Source organism: Mytilus edulis, chromosome 13 (genome assembly GCF_963676685.1).
Source record: "Mytilus edulis chromosome 13, xbMytEdul2.2, whole genome shotgun sequence".
NCBI lineage: Eukaryota > Metazoa > Mollusca > Bivalvia > Mytilida > Mytilidae > Mytilus > Mytilus edulis.
This window is the reverse complement of record NC_092356.1, coordinates 52,992,140-53,008,579: the sequence shown is the minus strand read 5'-3', so window position 1 is coordinate 53,008,579 and position 16,440 is coordinate 52,992,140. Positions and strand designations below refer to the sequence as shown.

The 16,440-nt window shown below is 31.7% G+C and overlaps 1 protein-coding gene across 1 annotated transcript in view; it reads right to left on the bottom strand.

Annotated features, from left to right (window-relative positions):
- Window positions 1-11,937: 11,937 nt before the first annotated feature.
- LOC139501009 (uncharacterized) overlaps window positions 11,938-16,440 on the bottom strand; it is a 52,162-nt gene continuing 47,659 nt past the window's right edge. Inside the window, exons 12-13 of the mRNA XM_071289953.1 lie at window positions 15,346-15,441; window positions 11,938-14,290 (exon numbers count right to left, since the gene is read on the bottom strand). Coding sequence (XP_071146054.1) covers window positions 14,207-14,290; window positions 15,346-15,441 — 180 coding nt within the window. The 3' untranslated portion in view covers window positions 11,938-14,206. The remainder of the gene's footprint in view (window positions 14,291-15,345; window positions 15,442-16,440) is intronic.

Sequence of the window (16,440 nt, the reverse complement as noted above, 5' to 3'; positions counted from 1 at the left end):
TCTGTCTTGTGTGTTCTTGCATTTAATTTTACTGTATTCCCGTCATGAAATGATTTCATTTTAGCGGTATATTTAACATTGCCATAAAGAGCGAGGTTTGGCTAGCTAAAACAATGTTCAACCAATTTTTTTCTTAAGATATTCAGGAATATAGCAGTTGTTTTCTTATAGTTCGTTTCTTGTATATGTTGCATTGTCGTTTGTTTTTGTTGCACTTCAGTGTTCTGTTGTATCGTTCTTTTCCTCCTATAGCTAAGGTTGCCGTCGGTTTTAGTTTTTTAACCTGGATTTGCTTTGTCTCAATCGATTTATGACTTTTGAACAGTGGTATACTACTGTTGCCTTTATTTTGGGGTAACTATCCTCACTTCTAGGTTTACTTTCTTTAGACCCAATTTGTGGTCGTTGACAGTACTGGGTGCATGAGACCACTCTTTCTAGGAGCCATACTACCGACATGTTTTACATTTTTGGACCTTTTTGTTAAGTGGTTAGAAATCATGATTCATAAGATAGGTTAATAACTGGTTGTACATTGGACATTCATTTGATGTATAAGAAAAAATTAATCATGAGTAATTTAGAGAACGCTTCAAAAACCTCACATTTGAAATAAAACAGTGATCACAATTTAAAGGATTGTTTTTCGAGAATCTGGAAGAGACCACACATATACCCAAAGAACAACCATTCTGGAAGAGACCACACATATCTCAAAGAGCAACCAATCTGGAAAATACCTTAACATAACCCATGCAACGTAAAATCAACCTGAAAGAGACCTCACATAACCCAAAGTGTAACCAATCTGGAAGAAACTGCACATAACACAAAATACTACTAATCTGAAAAAGACCTCACATAACCAAAATTACAACCAACCAGGAAGAAACTCGCATGACCCAAGGTGTAACCAATCTAAAAGAGACCTCACATACCCCAAAACGCAAGCAATCTAAAAGACACTTCACTTAACCCAAAGTACAACCAATCTGAAAGAGACTTCGAACAACCCAAAGTGCAACTAATCTAAAAGACACCTCACTTAAAACAAGGTACAACCAATCTGAAAGACACCACACATAACCCAAAGTACAACCAATCTGAAATAGACCCCACATAACCCTATTTTCAAAAATGCAAAAATGAGTAATCTGTATAGTAGATAAGAAGCATCCTTCTACCAATAAAAATTCAAAGCTTACTACAAATATCTAACGCTGCTGCTGCTGCTAGATAAGCATCTATTTGTCTCCAAATCTTGACTCATGAAAGACAAAAATAAAGAATACGAAAAAAAAAATATTAAATTTTATTATAAATGTAATGCAAAGTATATATATATCGTATATGGCACTGTGGAGGTATTTCCCAGAAATATTGAAAAGGAGTAGGTTCTATAAGGTCCTAAAATGGCCCCCTCTTTTAGCTTAAATTTCAAATTGTGACTTATTGACCAATACAACAATGAAAAATAGCTTATACAGTGACGAGTTAGAAAATAAGCCCTTTTGTTGAAAATTTATGTCCCTGCTTTTTATTTATGACATCACAAATAGTACTTATTTTGAAGTCAATGAAAATGGGTAAATTTCCATCAATTATTGGACAGGAACAATTGAGCACATACAACAAAGATCTTTTAAAATAAATTTTGAAATACATTTTACACGTCTACCTTGAATATCTAGTTTGTCGATCGACGCCTGCGCTCAATGTTTCTGTGTCCTAAATTCGGTTGAAATTGGGCTGATTTTGTAAAATTATGCCAAAATCTCTTGTTTGACATATTTTGGATGTAAAAAAGGACACTTTAAAATAAACTTTGACAAAAATAGTTCTATTTTACTTTCTCACATGTCCTAAAGTCAACTTAAAACATTTTTCATCTTGTTACATTAAACTTTATAATCATGGCCAAATATGGCCCTTACTGAACTTACTTCTTTGTTGCATCATATGAAAACAAAAAGTTACATGTAAAATATAAAATCCCCACTTGTTACAACATTGTCAACAAAAGTTCAATGCTTTTTGTGTAAAGAAAAATTTAAATTATCATCAAATAGGAAGCAAGTACACAGATCTAAAAGTTGTATAAATTGTCAGTACAACTCATCATTATATGGTTTGATACAAAAAATCATATTATTCCTGACTACAGACATTGACAAACATTGAGTAAGATTGAATCTTTTTAAATTTAAAAAAAAAGGAAGTGCCTGATTGTCAAATCTGACTTCGCATACATTGTATAACTCAACATTATCTATAAAGCTCAAGATCATTTATTAGACCATTTCTTAACACAAAGGCTGAGTAATATGTAGAAAGCAGAGTATATAAATAGCATATAGCATGAGGAAGTCCTTATCACATCATGTAATAATCAATTTCACATAATATTTAAATGATTTAGTAGCAAGATTCAGCGAAAGAAGCAGTAAAACTATTTACCATAAAACAACTCTGGTTAGTTGGTAACAATTTGTTCTTTTAAGTAAAACTAAATGGTCAAATTGTTTTCACTTCTTTTGATATCAGAAATTGTACATAATATATCAAAAATATACATATAACTTTCAATAAAAAAATCATGATTTAATTGTCATATTTTTCTAACTATAAATAAACTCATCATAGATACCAATTACCTATGATTTAAAGTATGAGCAAACTTGAAAGACTGTATAAGTTACTTTATATCTCTAATATAAGATCTACTTATCAACATGCACATGGTTGAAAACTAATTCACTTAAATTAAACTAACATGCAGCACCACTGTTCAACTGTAATAGCTGAGCACCTGCATTAAATTTCATTCTAGGTAACTATACAATAATGATTTATTAATAAGTAATTTTACACAAACAGTTCATTTCCTTACAAAACTCTACAGTTCATTCCCTTACAAAACTCTTTGGTGAAATTTGACTTAACTACTGTTACAAAACAAATAAATTCTAAAAATCCCTAATACGAGAGGTTAAGGAATAGCTTTTTTAATTAAGCTTTATTTCATTGGCTCAAGTGATGGTATATAAGTCTGCAGACAACTTCATGTTAAAATAATATTATAGTGACCTTGACTTATGACCTACAGACTCAGACAGTACTTACCAAAAAATTTTCTAAGAGACATTCGCAAGCAGCTAAGTTTGGAGAATGGTGGGCTTATGGGTCAAAAGATATTTCCTTGAAACAAAAAGTTTGCCCCAGTTTCAGTCTTCAATAGCTGCTGAGAACTTGACTTATGACCCAAAATAAACAGGGCTATCTTGGGGACATTATCAAACCAATTTTATTTTAGATTAGATAGTGCTTATGGCTAGATATATTTTGATAAGAAACAGAAATGTTGACATCCATACAAGCAGAAGGAGCAAATCATCATAAGCGCAGTTTGAGTTTGGTTGTCTGATAAGTCCCATACTAAAGAAAAAGAAAAATGTCATGCTGATTATACAGACTCTACTACTATGACTGGAAAATATTAGTTGATGCTAAAATCTAGAAAAGACAACATTAAAATTGACTATAACGGTATTAATTATGGCAGCAAACGTTTTTTTTCATACTTTACATATATTACAATTAGTATAACAGTATATGTCCATTGCATGGTAAAAGAAATCAAATAAGCATAATTATATACATATAATCTCTTTCATATTATCTGGAGCTTTCAACTGGTCATGTTGGTCTTCTTCAGCTGAATTTTATTTTTGATTTAGTAACACCCCTATCATAACAATGAACAATGTCATCATTTAAAAAAATAAAATTCAGGAAAAAGAATATCACATTTTTGTATTAATTCCGTGCAGCTTGCATGTTTGTTAGTTTCTAAATGATATTTCTGTAAGTATACTGTTAACACAAAAGTATGACCAGTTGAAAGCCTTGGATTATTTAAAAAAAAAAAAGGTCAATTAAAACATTGTCAGTTGTCTAGTGGCTTTCATCTATTTGAAGGGTCTTCGAATGCTACACATGCATTTTTACAAAGCCAAGAAGGATGACATTATACTTTGATATCAATTTACTTTGGTGTACAATATATATTGCATAGTATATAAATTAAAGATAAAAATTCAGAGATACATGCAGTTTGACTAAATTCCTACTGACTAATTCTTTTTATGTAAACAAATTATATAAGTAAGTAATATATTCCTAAATGGGAACTGTAAAAAACAACGCAAAAAATCTATGTAAAATCTGCATAACATCTTCAAATTAAACAGAGGTTTCAAAATCCTTCAATTGTTAGATATTCTAGAACAATTCATTCATAATAATTCAGCTTTTGTAAGATTTCCCTTATTCTAAAATTGGGAATGCATGATTTTACAGCAGAAAGCACAGATAACAAACTTATCTTGTTTATTTATTATTTTGAAAGAAATACAACCTCTTCATACAATTCCATTGTTGCATAAATTGTTTGGGGTTTCGGTTTGGCATATTTTTTGCTTCTTCGTTTACCAGTATATAATTCTTCAAATAATGTACATTTGAGTTACTTGTTTTGTTTTTAAAACCGCTTAATTAAATGTGACCATTGTCTGATTTATTCTACTGGCATACAATATCCAATAAAGGGCTGCGCTTTAGCGCTTGATACGCCCGTTGTTTGAAAGACGACAGACGTATAAAAATGGCAAAAAAGACTACAATGACAATGAGGAGCAGCAAGAAGATAACAGGGAAAGTGAAGCTGGTGAAAGTGACTCTACTGAAAGTTATGATCTAAATGAGGAAGTAGGTGATGAAAGTAAGGATTTCATTGATGATGAAGATAAAGATTTCATTGATGATGAGGAGGCCTCTTCTGAGAATGAAAATGAGGATTTTTCTGATGATGAGGACAGTGATTACAGTGAAGAAGACATTGATGATTAAACCTAGTTCAGCTTTTCAATATTTAGCATAAAATACAAATATCATTAACATTGGCATATAACATAGAAGTCTTCAATGCAATATAAGGAAAGTGATATATGATTATGGGTTTTAGTAATTCTATGACTGATTTCCAAATTTTATAGTAGTTTGAAAGAAGGTAATTTTCTTGGGGTATATTGCTCATAGTTATATTCTGTTGAACACAGTGAGGAATCCATACTAAATTATACAAAGATGTATGCAAAAGTTGTTCAAATGGTGCTTCTTAATATGGTAGATAATGATTATTACATTTTTATTGTTTAGAATATTCACAAGATGATCATATTGATAAATGTTTAGGAGAGTTGATTTCCTTATTTTTTTCATAAAATGACACCCTTTAACATTTAAGGAATATTTAGTCACATGTTAGGATTTTCATGTTGTCACTTGTTCACTTATTATGTGCTATTGTAGACTAGTTATGTTTTATAACATTTTTTATTGGGCTCAACCCTTCCACCGAAACCGAACTCTATAAAAAAGCTGCAATGCTAAGGTATCATTTGTGATTTCAATTGCAACCAATTTTAACAAGAGTAAAACATCCTATATGCAAAAACAGTATTTGATTTAGATATTTAGATATTTAGATAGTAAAAATGTTATCATAAAATGATATATGCCTCAGGGAACAGTTAGTATCTCAGGGACTGCTAATGTGCTTTCATCCTTGCAACCATTCAATAATAGTACAAACGTATGACATTCATGGAACCTATTTTTTACAAGAAATTTTATTAAGTATTATTTGTTACATTAATAGATATAAATAATTCACCAAAGTTTCATGGACATTGGTGAAAGCCTTTTTGAGTTATTGTCCGAAGTGTTAAAAATCCCCCTTTTTTATGAATAAAGCCCCATAAATCCAAAACTTAAAATCTGAAATTTATAAAAATTGAAAGGGAGCTTACATCAATAGATATGAACAATTCACCAAAGTTTCATGGACATTGGTGAATGCCTTTTTGAGTTGTTGTCCGAAGTGTTAAAAATCCCCTTTTTTTTTATGAATAAAGCCCCATTAATCCAAAACTTAAAATCTGAAATTTAAAAAAATTAAAAGGCAGCTTACATCAATAGATATAATAGAGATTATAAAAATTTCATATTTTCAATAATCTGGTTTAATTCAATCAAATATTTGTGTGGGTGTGTGGGTGTTGCAGCCTGTAGCTCATTGCCATATTCGGCATGGCCATAGAGGGCGCTCGCAGCTTGAATCAGAATTTTGGAATTCCTGTATCAGCTTGAATTAGAATTTTGGAATTCCCGAATCGGGCACTTGTTAATTTGCTGTCGACTAGAAAGCAGGTGTTACACAAATTAGTTAAACTTTAAAAAAAAAAAAAGAAAAGATGCCAAACAAGAGAAATGCCGTAGGATCGCCATCAAGGGCCATGGGAAAGAAGAGAAGAACGGCTAACAGGACAGGCGGACAGATAATGCAGAACGAGGAAATAACCCAAAAGAAGGACGGAGCTGGCCGGAGAAGAATTGCAAAGAAAACACAAGGGGTCGGACACGTGGTGGCAGAAGGACCGGTGGAAACTACTGATTTTTCATCAGGTAATGAGTCGGAGGAGGATGCACGAGCGTTCACCTCTTTAAGGCACGACCCGTTACACAAAAACTTTGAAATTGCAAATAATTCCATTGATTTCACTCCTTCACAAGAATCTAGCATTCATGACACAGTGGGGGAACACGTGCCTTTTAAAATTAAGGAAAAAATTTGGGAGGGAAAGTTTATTGAGCTGCATTCTCTTTTGAGAACGCAAAAAGCAATGGAAGAGGTGGACGAGGGCGATTTGAAATTAAAAAGGGGAAAAATTTGCATTGAAAAAAGATCGTCGAGTGTTAATTTGTCCATAAATGAATGGACTTCAGCATTCATGGTTTTTATGAGTGTCTACATTGAGAAATACTGCACACGGGCACAGGAATTGTTAAAATATATGCGCGATATAAGACTAGCGGCAACGAGGTCAGAAAACTGGGCCACCTATGACGAGCAATTTAGGCTAAAAATAGAGAAGAATCCAAATTTATCTTGGGGAAATATACACGGTGAATATTGGCTATTACACATCACATCTCCCATAGTACAAAACAGCGTGTCAGTGCAATCACAGGGTTAAAGGACAAATACACAACATCCGCTAATCTGATGATTATAAATTCCTAACTGTCAGTATTAATTATAAGCCGATTCAACTATAAATTAGTGATAACGTATAATGTAAACATAACCAGACAAGGTCGTTAAACACTTCTATTTGTTTGTTGTTATCATAACAATCCTCCCCCTTTTAATTAAGATGATCAAGATAAACAAGATTAATCTCCAGTGAATGAAAACAATAAATTCAATTTGCACTCAATTGAACTAAATAGCTACAAGTTTTAATGTTCAATTATGAAATCCTAAACCTACAGTTATATCACTGCACTAACTTAATTAACCACAATTATTTACAGTCATATATGTTTTCAATAAGTCTCTCTCAGTCTGGTGCCTTTCTTACTCTTTATGTGCGGTGCATAACTATAGTATCATTAGCATCTTCAATTGTTTTATTTTCGGTTATTTTAGTTTGTTCGGATTCATTGTTATTTTCAGATTTTTCGGTATCGCAAGTGAATTACATGTTGGTTAGGTTATTAATTCAGTGTAAATATCAGATATGGTAATTTCAAGTATGTTTGGTATGTTTTTATTTTCCTGCGGTATGAAGTTACGAATCTGAAAAATATGTCACTTCTAGATAAGTTACTGTTCCGAGTTTATGAACGATAGCTCCTTGTTTCCACTTGTTATTGTCTCTATAGTCTCTTTAAGATTGGAACTCCCTACTAGATGAAAAAAGAATATTTGTTTTTACCATCTCCCCATTTTATTATTATTCTCTGTGGAGCAATTGATTTGACATATTTAGAATTGACATCAAATGGTTTAATTGAAAATGAAAAAATGGTCTACCCTACGTAACCAGGCTTTATTTAAAAAGGTTATTATAATATGGCCTTTATTGCTACAGTGCGATACTGGCATGTTGCACCCTTGAATGTGGGTGCAATAATAGAACAGAACAGATAAAGAGTGATTTAGTGGCCAAAAATCTTTGTTACGGAAAAGAGGGGTAAAGCTATATTACATGAGAACATTAGGGCAAGTGAAGTGTCTTTATACAAAACAAATGGAACTTATTTGTCACAAACTGGAAATCAGGTTTTCTTGAATAATATACAAGGGTTTGTGTAGGGGGGAGTCGGTCCTACGCACAACATAATCAACTTTTCCTTAGAGTCAATAAAGAAAATTTTGTGGAGGTGAGAACCCATGTCAGATTTGGAAGCTGACTTGGGCTCTCATGTGGCGGTCCAGGGAGACTGGTAGTGATTGGGGGATTATTTCACTCGGCCCTTGCTCTGGGCCTGACAAGTTATAAAATTTGCAGGTTTGGAAAATGTGGTTAGTGGTAACGGTGTGGTCTACAGATGGGTGACTCTGGGACCTCCTCCACCTCATCTCATAGAGGGGAGGCCTACACCTGCCAACAGGTGGGGCGCTAACTGGAGCATTGGTAATACGAGTGTTTTCCCCGGTCACTCCCCATGGTAGGTGGTGGTGTAACCGTGTTTAACTACCAGGGGTTTTATGACACTATGTCAACATAGGTCAGCTGATAGCCATTGTGTGTAGGTAATCAGTAGTCACCCTGGCGCCTCAACAAAATATCATAGAATACTCTGTAGCCAAAGTATTGCCAAAAAGTAAAAAATGTATATTCTAGTCATGAAAATGTAAATACAAGTTGGTGTAATAAAATGTATGTTTAATTCAAAGGATTGTTTTTGTATAAGTTGTATATGAATTACAGAGGATGGAACCTCTACACAAATGAGTATAATATACAGAAAGTCTTTAGTTAGTATTTGGTATTTGTGAATTATAATTCACAACAGAAAAAGGGAGACAACTCTTGATTAAGTTTTAACATGTTTAGAAAATACGTCAACAACTCTGGATCGTTGTTTTTCATCTCATTGTTATTCGTTCAGTATGAAATAGGGTCTTCATATATGAGTATTGCAATTAAACAATTCACCAAAATTTCATGGACATTGGTGAAAGCCTTTTTGAGTTATTGTCCGAAGTGTTGAAAATCCCCCTTTTTTATGAATAAAGCCCCATAAATCCAAAACTTAAAATCTGAAATTTATAAAAATTGAAAGGGAGCTTACATCAATAGATATCAACAATTCACCAAAGTTTCATGGACATTGGTGAAAGCCTTTTTGAGTTATTGTTCGAAGTGTTAAAAATCCCCCTTTTTTATGAATAAAGCCCCATACATCCAAAACTTAAAATCTGAAATTTATAAAAATTGAAAGGGAGCTTACGTCAATAGATATAAATAATTCACCAAAGTTTCATGAACATTGGTGAATGCCTTTTTGAGTTGTTGTCCGAAGTGTTAAAAATCCCCCTTTTTTTTATGAATAAAGCCCCATAAATCCAAAACTTAAAATCTGAAATTAAAAAAAAACAAAAGAGAGCTTACGTCAATAGATATAAACAATTCACCAAAGTTTCATGAACATTGGTGAATGCCTTTTTGAGTTGTTGTCCGAAGTGTTAAAAATCCCCCTTTTTTTTATGAATAAAGCCCCATAAATCCAAAACTTAAAATCTGAAATTAAAAAAAAACAAAAGGGAGCTTACGTCAATAGATATAAACAATTCACTTAAGTTTCATGGAAATTGGTGAAAGTGTTTGTGAGTTATTGTCCGAAGTGTTGACGACGGACAGACGGACGGACAACAGTATACCATAATTAGTCCCGCTAAAAGACGGGCGTATAAAAATATAAATATCAAAGGTGATATGATAATCAAAGAGCAAATTGCTCTGAAGGATACGACTGCCATTGTTTTATTGACACATGTATACATGTTGCTGGATAATATTATTTTCAAAACTAATTCAACTGCACATGTAAAATGTAATTTACGTAATCTGAATAGTTACAAAATAGCCCATCCCGGATAAAAGTGTATGAATAATGTACTTAAGCCTATTGTGTTTTATTTTTGTACTATCAATTCCAAGTTTACTTTCCACAGCAGTCACCGAGACTCAGAGTGAGAGAAGGTATTTCACTTCGTATCTTATCACCTATTTTCCTACATTAATTCTAGGAGGAACCCCATTCCTTACTCTTTAAATATTTAATTTCCTTTGGGTCAGTGATCATGACTCCTTTCCGTACACATTCCTCGGTTTAAATTGCGATCGTTTTTTAAATGTAATACAACGTTTATTGACAGAACGAGCTAATACTCGACGTGTTGTTTTTCATTCATAATTCACGGAATTTACTTTTGGAAGGGAGACAACTCGAAACGAAAGACTCCATTTCGCCTGAAGGGGTGTTCTAGTTACAACTTTACGATGTGGACTACATTTATTTTAATTTAAATGATGCATATGATTTAAAATTATGCAACAACAATAACCCTCAATAGCAGACATACATAGAAAATATCCAAAGAGTTATAAATTTATTAATTGAGTGGGGAATCCAGAGCAACCATTCAATCTAATACCCCTTGAAGTCAAGAAAACTGAACGCATGCGCATAATTACCAAAACACACCCTGGAGCAAGAACGTATATTAAATGTTTATTAAATGACTTAGATGGTTTTCTATTTCTTTATGGAAGTAAAATCTCAAATATCAGTTTCATAATGGTAACATATAAGAAAAACTCCACTTCAGTTCTTATATGACAGAAATAGATTTATCGGAATTCAGAGAACTCTCGCATTTTTATCAAAACTGGGTAATTCCCTCTGACGTGTTTCTAAAATTATAAAAACACTAAATATAAATACTGCTTAATTCTGATTTTCCGTGTAGTTAAAAACACGCATATAAGTAAAGGGAAACATCAAACATGAAGATTATGAAAAGAACATTATAGGAAAGTTGTTTAAGTTCAATCCCTTTGTTTGTTTTTACCTTTTAAAGCAATACAATCATAATAATCTGTGATGTTTCTTAATGTTTAGAATAAAACAGTTGACATGAGGGCATTGCCCTGAAACAATAGTATAAGTCTACAGATTGCTTGAAAGCAATCATATCCCCAAAAAATTAAAACACTGTTTGATAAATGAGAAAATATGAAACTTCAAAGATCTATTTCAAACTTCAGATGAGTTGTTTATAAAATTTTACCCATATCAATTCTGACAAATACAAAGTGTTGATATAATTAGATTTGAGCCACAAACAAAAATACTTTGCATTTTGGATGGACTTGGTCTGAATATGTACAACTTTTAACAATTAAAAATATTTTGATACAAAAAAATATATTCATTTATCTTATCTTAAAAAACTAATACTAAAAACTGTACAAAAATGTTTTTAAAATCTTTGTTGCCTACTTACAGTAGACAAATCGACAACAAAAATGAGTTTGTGAAAAAAATTAGAATTGTGACACAGTTAATAAGTGCTGGTCTTGCTTTACTGAGTATTTGAACATGGAACATAATACTACCACCTTGGAAAAAATTCTAGTTTTGTTCAAATCCATGTACTCATAGACAAGTATATATATATATACAAATTTAAAAAAAGCTATATTATACAGATATAGTCTTTGGTATATATGGTTTTATTGACCTGAGAGAAGCATATTGATTGAGGACGAAGTCTGAGGTTGTTATGCTTCTTTGTCCATGTATAAACCTCAACCAAAGGCTACAACTGTTGTATTATAAATCAACAAATATTGCATGAGCAATGTCAAATGTGGGATCTCTAGGATGTATTGCTAGTAACATACAGTATGCTCGATGTTATATACAGTTTTGACCTTCATAAACACAACAGTATTGGCATACAAACTGAGTAACGGTAAATACAAATGTACATGTGATCAAGTCTTAACCAATCACAAATCCCTAAATATATCTGTTTAATAATATAAACAGAAGTTTGTCACAATCAAAGAATATAAAAAAGATTCTTACCAATATAAATATAAATTAGTAAAGCATTAAAAAGTATGCAACACCAAAAAATTTATGTTGAATAATAAGTTCAAATTTTAACAAATATTACACATAACAAACATTCCATCACTATATATACATGTATAATAACTGTCAAATCTTATCAAGACTTTTATTTTTGTTATTGTCTGTGAACTCTGGATAGTTGTTTCTTGGCAATCATGAAATTGAATGCCACACATTTCTATATATATATTAGTACATGTACATTGTATATTTACAAGAATCAATAAGTGTCAGCTAATTTTGTCATGTTATGAATTCTGCATTACATCAAAGCTATTAAAAAGGAGAAATAATATTTCATATCAAATCTTCCTTAAAATACCGTAAAAACAGTTACCTATTTACATATTCTATGTGATAACTTAAAAATTATCTGATTATTTAAAATCAAAAATTAATTACTGACAATTGTTAATTCTATTTCACAACTGTATATATTTATACTCTCATGACAAGCAAAGTAAAATGATGACAGCTTGAGTTACCCATTCAATGCGACATTTAAAAAAACTAGAGGCCCAAAGGAGTATATATTAACATGATCAATTATTTGGTTTCTATACATAATATGAAATAATTTTCATATTTATGAATCTACCAAATAGTATAGTTAATTGAAAGAAAATATCATATTGAGAAATATAATATAAAAGTTATGTGTCCATAGAACACTGATGCCCCAACCACACAATTGTTTTCTATGTTGAGTCAAAACCTTATATGGCATTACAGGTAACATTAGAAAGATGTGTACTAAGTTTCAAGTTGATTGGCTTCAACTTCATCAAAAACTACCTTGACCAAAAACTTTAACCTAAAGCAGGACAGACGGAACAAGGGACAAACAAATGGATGCACACAGAAAAACTGAAAAACACAATGAATGCCCTTAAGTATGAAGAAATAAAAATAAAATTTTAAAAAGTAGAAAAAACCAATTAGGAATGTAAAAATAAGAAGGAATAAAAAGAAAAACAGAAAAATCTTGTAAACCAGAATAAGGAATGTTTATTATTGGAGAAAAACTTATGAAAAAATTTGTATGGGTTCCACGGAACCCAGTGTTTCGCCTACTTTTGCTGTTAATCGCAGACTCAACAAAAAAGAGGAAAAACATCAATAAAACTTTCCCTCTCAATACTGACTTTTGATTGAAAGAAGCTTCCAAGTTTGGTAAAAAAATCCAGGATAGTTTATAAATCTAATAAATGTTTTATTAACTTTAACTGCAGACTGTAATGTTAACTGGAAGAAAAACTAAGTCCATTTATAAGTAAAATACGGAAAAAGTCATTTTTTTTTTACAAAATTTACTTCTGAATAATATCTTATGATCAGAAACAAGCTTTTGTTTAAGTTTGGTAGAAATCCAGGATAGTTTAAGAACATAATAAAAAATTTAAAAACTTAAACCACAGAGTAAATGTTTTGTTTCTGGTAAAAAAACTAAGTCCATTTATAAGTAAAATACAGAAAAGTGGAAATTTATTTTTACAAAATTTTCTTCTTGATACTATCTTATGATCATAAACAAGCTTCTGTCCAAGTTTGGTACAAATCAAGGATAGTTTATGAAAGTTATTAAAATTTTAAAAACTTTAACCACAGAGTGAATGTAATGTTTCCTCACAGAAAAACTAAGTCCATTTATAAGTAAAATACGGAAAAAATGGAATTTTCATTTTCACAAAATTTACTTCTGGATACTTTCTTATGATCATAAACAAGCTTCTGTCCAAGTTTGGTAGAAATTCAGTATAGTTTAAGAAAGTTATTAAAATTTCAAAAACTTTAACCACAGAGTGAATATTTGAGGACGCCGCCGCCGCCGACGGAATATAGGATCGCTTAGTCTCACTTTTTGGACTAAGTCGAAGGCTCGACAAAAATCAATTATGATCATGATATTTCTTTACGGATTTCAAAACTTTTCTTTCCGCTGTACTATTCTTTAATGTTTTCAAAAAATGAACTTAAGTACGTATGAACACAAAGCTGAGAAAAGCCTCTTTCAGTTAATTGCTGAGAGGTGTATAATACCTACAGTCACTTATTTCTTAAATTTAAATTTAAAATATCTTCTGTCAGGGAATAAACGTTCTTCACACTATTGAATTGTTTCAGCTTTGCAAGTCTCTATTTCTTTAATTTATTCATCAAAGGTGGCTAATGACAGAGGAGGTTGATGATCTAATTCTGCCATACCAGGTGATGGAAGCTGAGTGCCCAAACCCTGTAAACAGAAAGAATAATCACAACTGAAGATTGTTTTTAAACACAACCAGTGCGTTGCTTTTACCGTGTGCATGGATTGCTGTATTACGTTTCGGTGTTGTGTCTCTGTTGTGTTGTAGTTCTCTTATATTTGATAGGTTTCCCTCAGTTTTAGTTTGTAACCTGGATTTATTTTTTCTCTATTGATTAATGAATATTGAATAGTGGTATACTACTGTTCCTTTATTTATGTAGGACTCAGAGGTGCAGTTAGGAGGATGAAGTGTGATGGTCTATTTGAAGCATGCTTGCTAGTTTAAAAATCTATAGATTATTATGAGAAGTACTTAGTACATGCAGACTATTTTTAAAAGTTTAATTCATGAAAAAATCTGAGCATTAAGTAGAGGCATCTTAAATTGCATATCATATTGTATATCAAAATACACTTTTAAATAATGTTGCTGGAAAGATTGACATTTTTACTATGAAATTCAGCCTTTAACAAGTTAAAGTTGAAAAGAAGCACATTGTCTATGGACTTTTCATCACACAACTCGTTTCATAATATTTCAAAATCTTTAGTTCAACAATATTGAAGGACTACTGTATGGGGAAAAGAAGAAATTGCAACAATCTTTCATATTTCCAAGGGAGAAGCAGGTTCAGTCAAAGGCAGCACTCTATACCAGATATATATATATATATAATCATAAACAAGAATGTGTCCACAGTACACTGATGCTCCACTCACACTTTCAATTTCTATGTTCAGTGGACCATGAAATTGGGGTAAAAATCTAATTTGGCATTAAAATTAGAAAGATTGTATCATAGCTATAGAGAACATGTGTACTAAGTTTCAAGTTATTGGACTTCAACTTCATCAAAAACTACCTTGACCAAAAACTTTAACCTGAAGCGGGATGGACAAACGAACGAACGGCGAACCAACAGACAGACAAACGGATGTACAAATGGATGAACAGACCAGAAAACATAATGCCCCTTTACTATCGTAGAAGGGGCATAAAAAAAATCACTTCATGAAAAATACAATTTAGTCTTACTTACACTGTCTGGGTGAACTGGTGTGCTGTTCTGGATTATTTGCTGTTGATGATAGTTCATTCCATTTGATATTCTCTGTAAACCTATTGATTGAGTGGACTACAAATAAGAAAACAGAATTCTCAAACGAGGATCAAATTTATATTACTGACTAAAGATCTAGAGCAAATTTTCAATAATTTTAGATTTTTTTTATCTATTTTGATTTTGAAATTCATATTTTCAAATTGAATTTTGCCAGGTTGAGTCTCCATCATCCTAGTGGTGCTTAAGGTGGTACCTAACACTACAGGGAGATAACTCTGTAAAATCAGCTAAACATTTTAATTACGATGCATTGTTAAGGAAAAATTAAGCTTCTCATTGATCAAAATAAGTGTTTTTCAAACTGTGATATGGGGCCACACCAATTTGATTAATAGTTCTTTGGACAAAAGCTCCAAAAAATATGGGGCGAGCAAGTGAAATTTTTTTGATTGTAAAAAATTCTTGAAAATGAGTTTTGTTGAGGTGGGTGCTCTACAAGTGGAGCGAGCGGTATAATTTTTTTTTAAATGTGCATTTTAGAAATTTATGTACATGTTAAAATTGGCATGGGTAACGTCAAAGAAAAAAGAGGAGAAACATGCTCTTATGCATATAATTTGATGTGTTTGTGCCTGTAGTACAGTCTATACCATACCCAACTTTCTGGTTCGCTTTGGTGTAGTATAATTTTGATTATTTTTGTCAAATAAGCTTTAACTGTGTGAATTTTTATTTAAATTCACACATGTGTATATATTAAGGAGGCAAAGCAGATAAAGTTTAGTGAGAGTTATTACGTTAGTGTGGTAAATATATTGTATGGAATAAAATTAAGCTATGTGTATATGTAAATAAAAAAGCCCTTGAAAAAAATTCAATTTCTTTGATACAGTTGTTTTCATATATACTAGTGATTGTTTATTGACTGCTTGGCATCTAGTTGGAACTATTTCTCCATAACAGGATCAACATAATGAGTGACTGAGGTGAATATTTCAACAACATCTTGAGTAAAATAGTTATATTGCTATGCATGTAGATCTCAGTGTAATGAAACATTAATGAGTCATT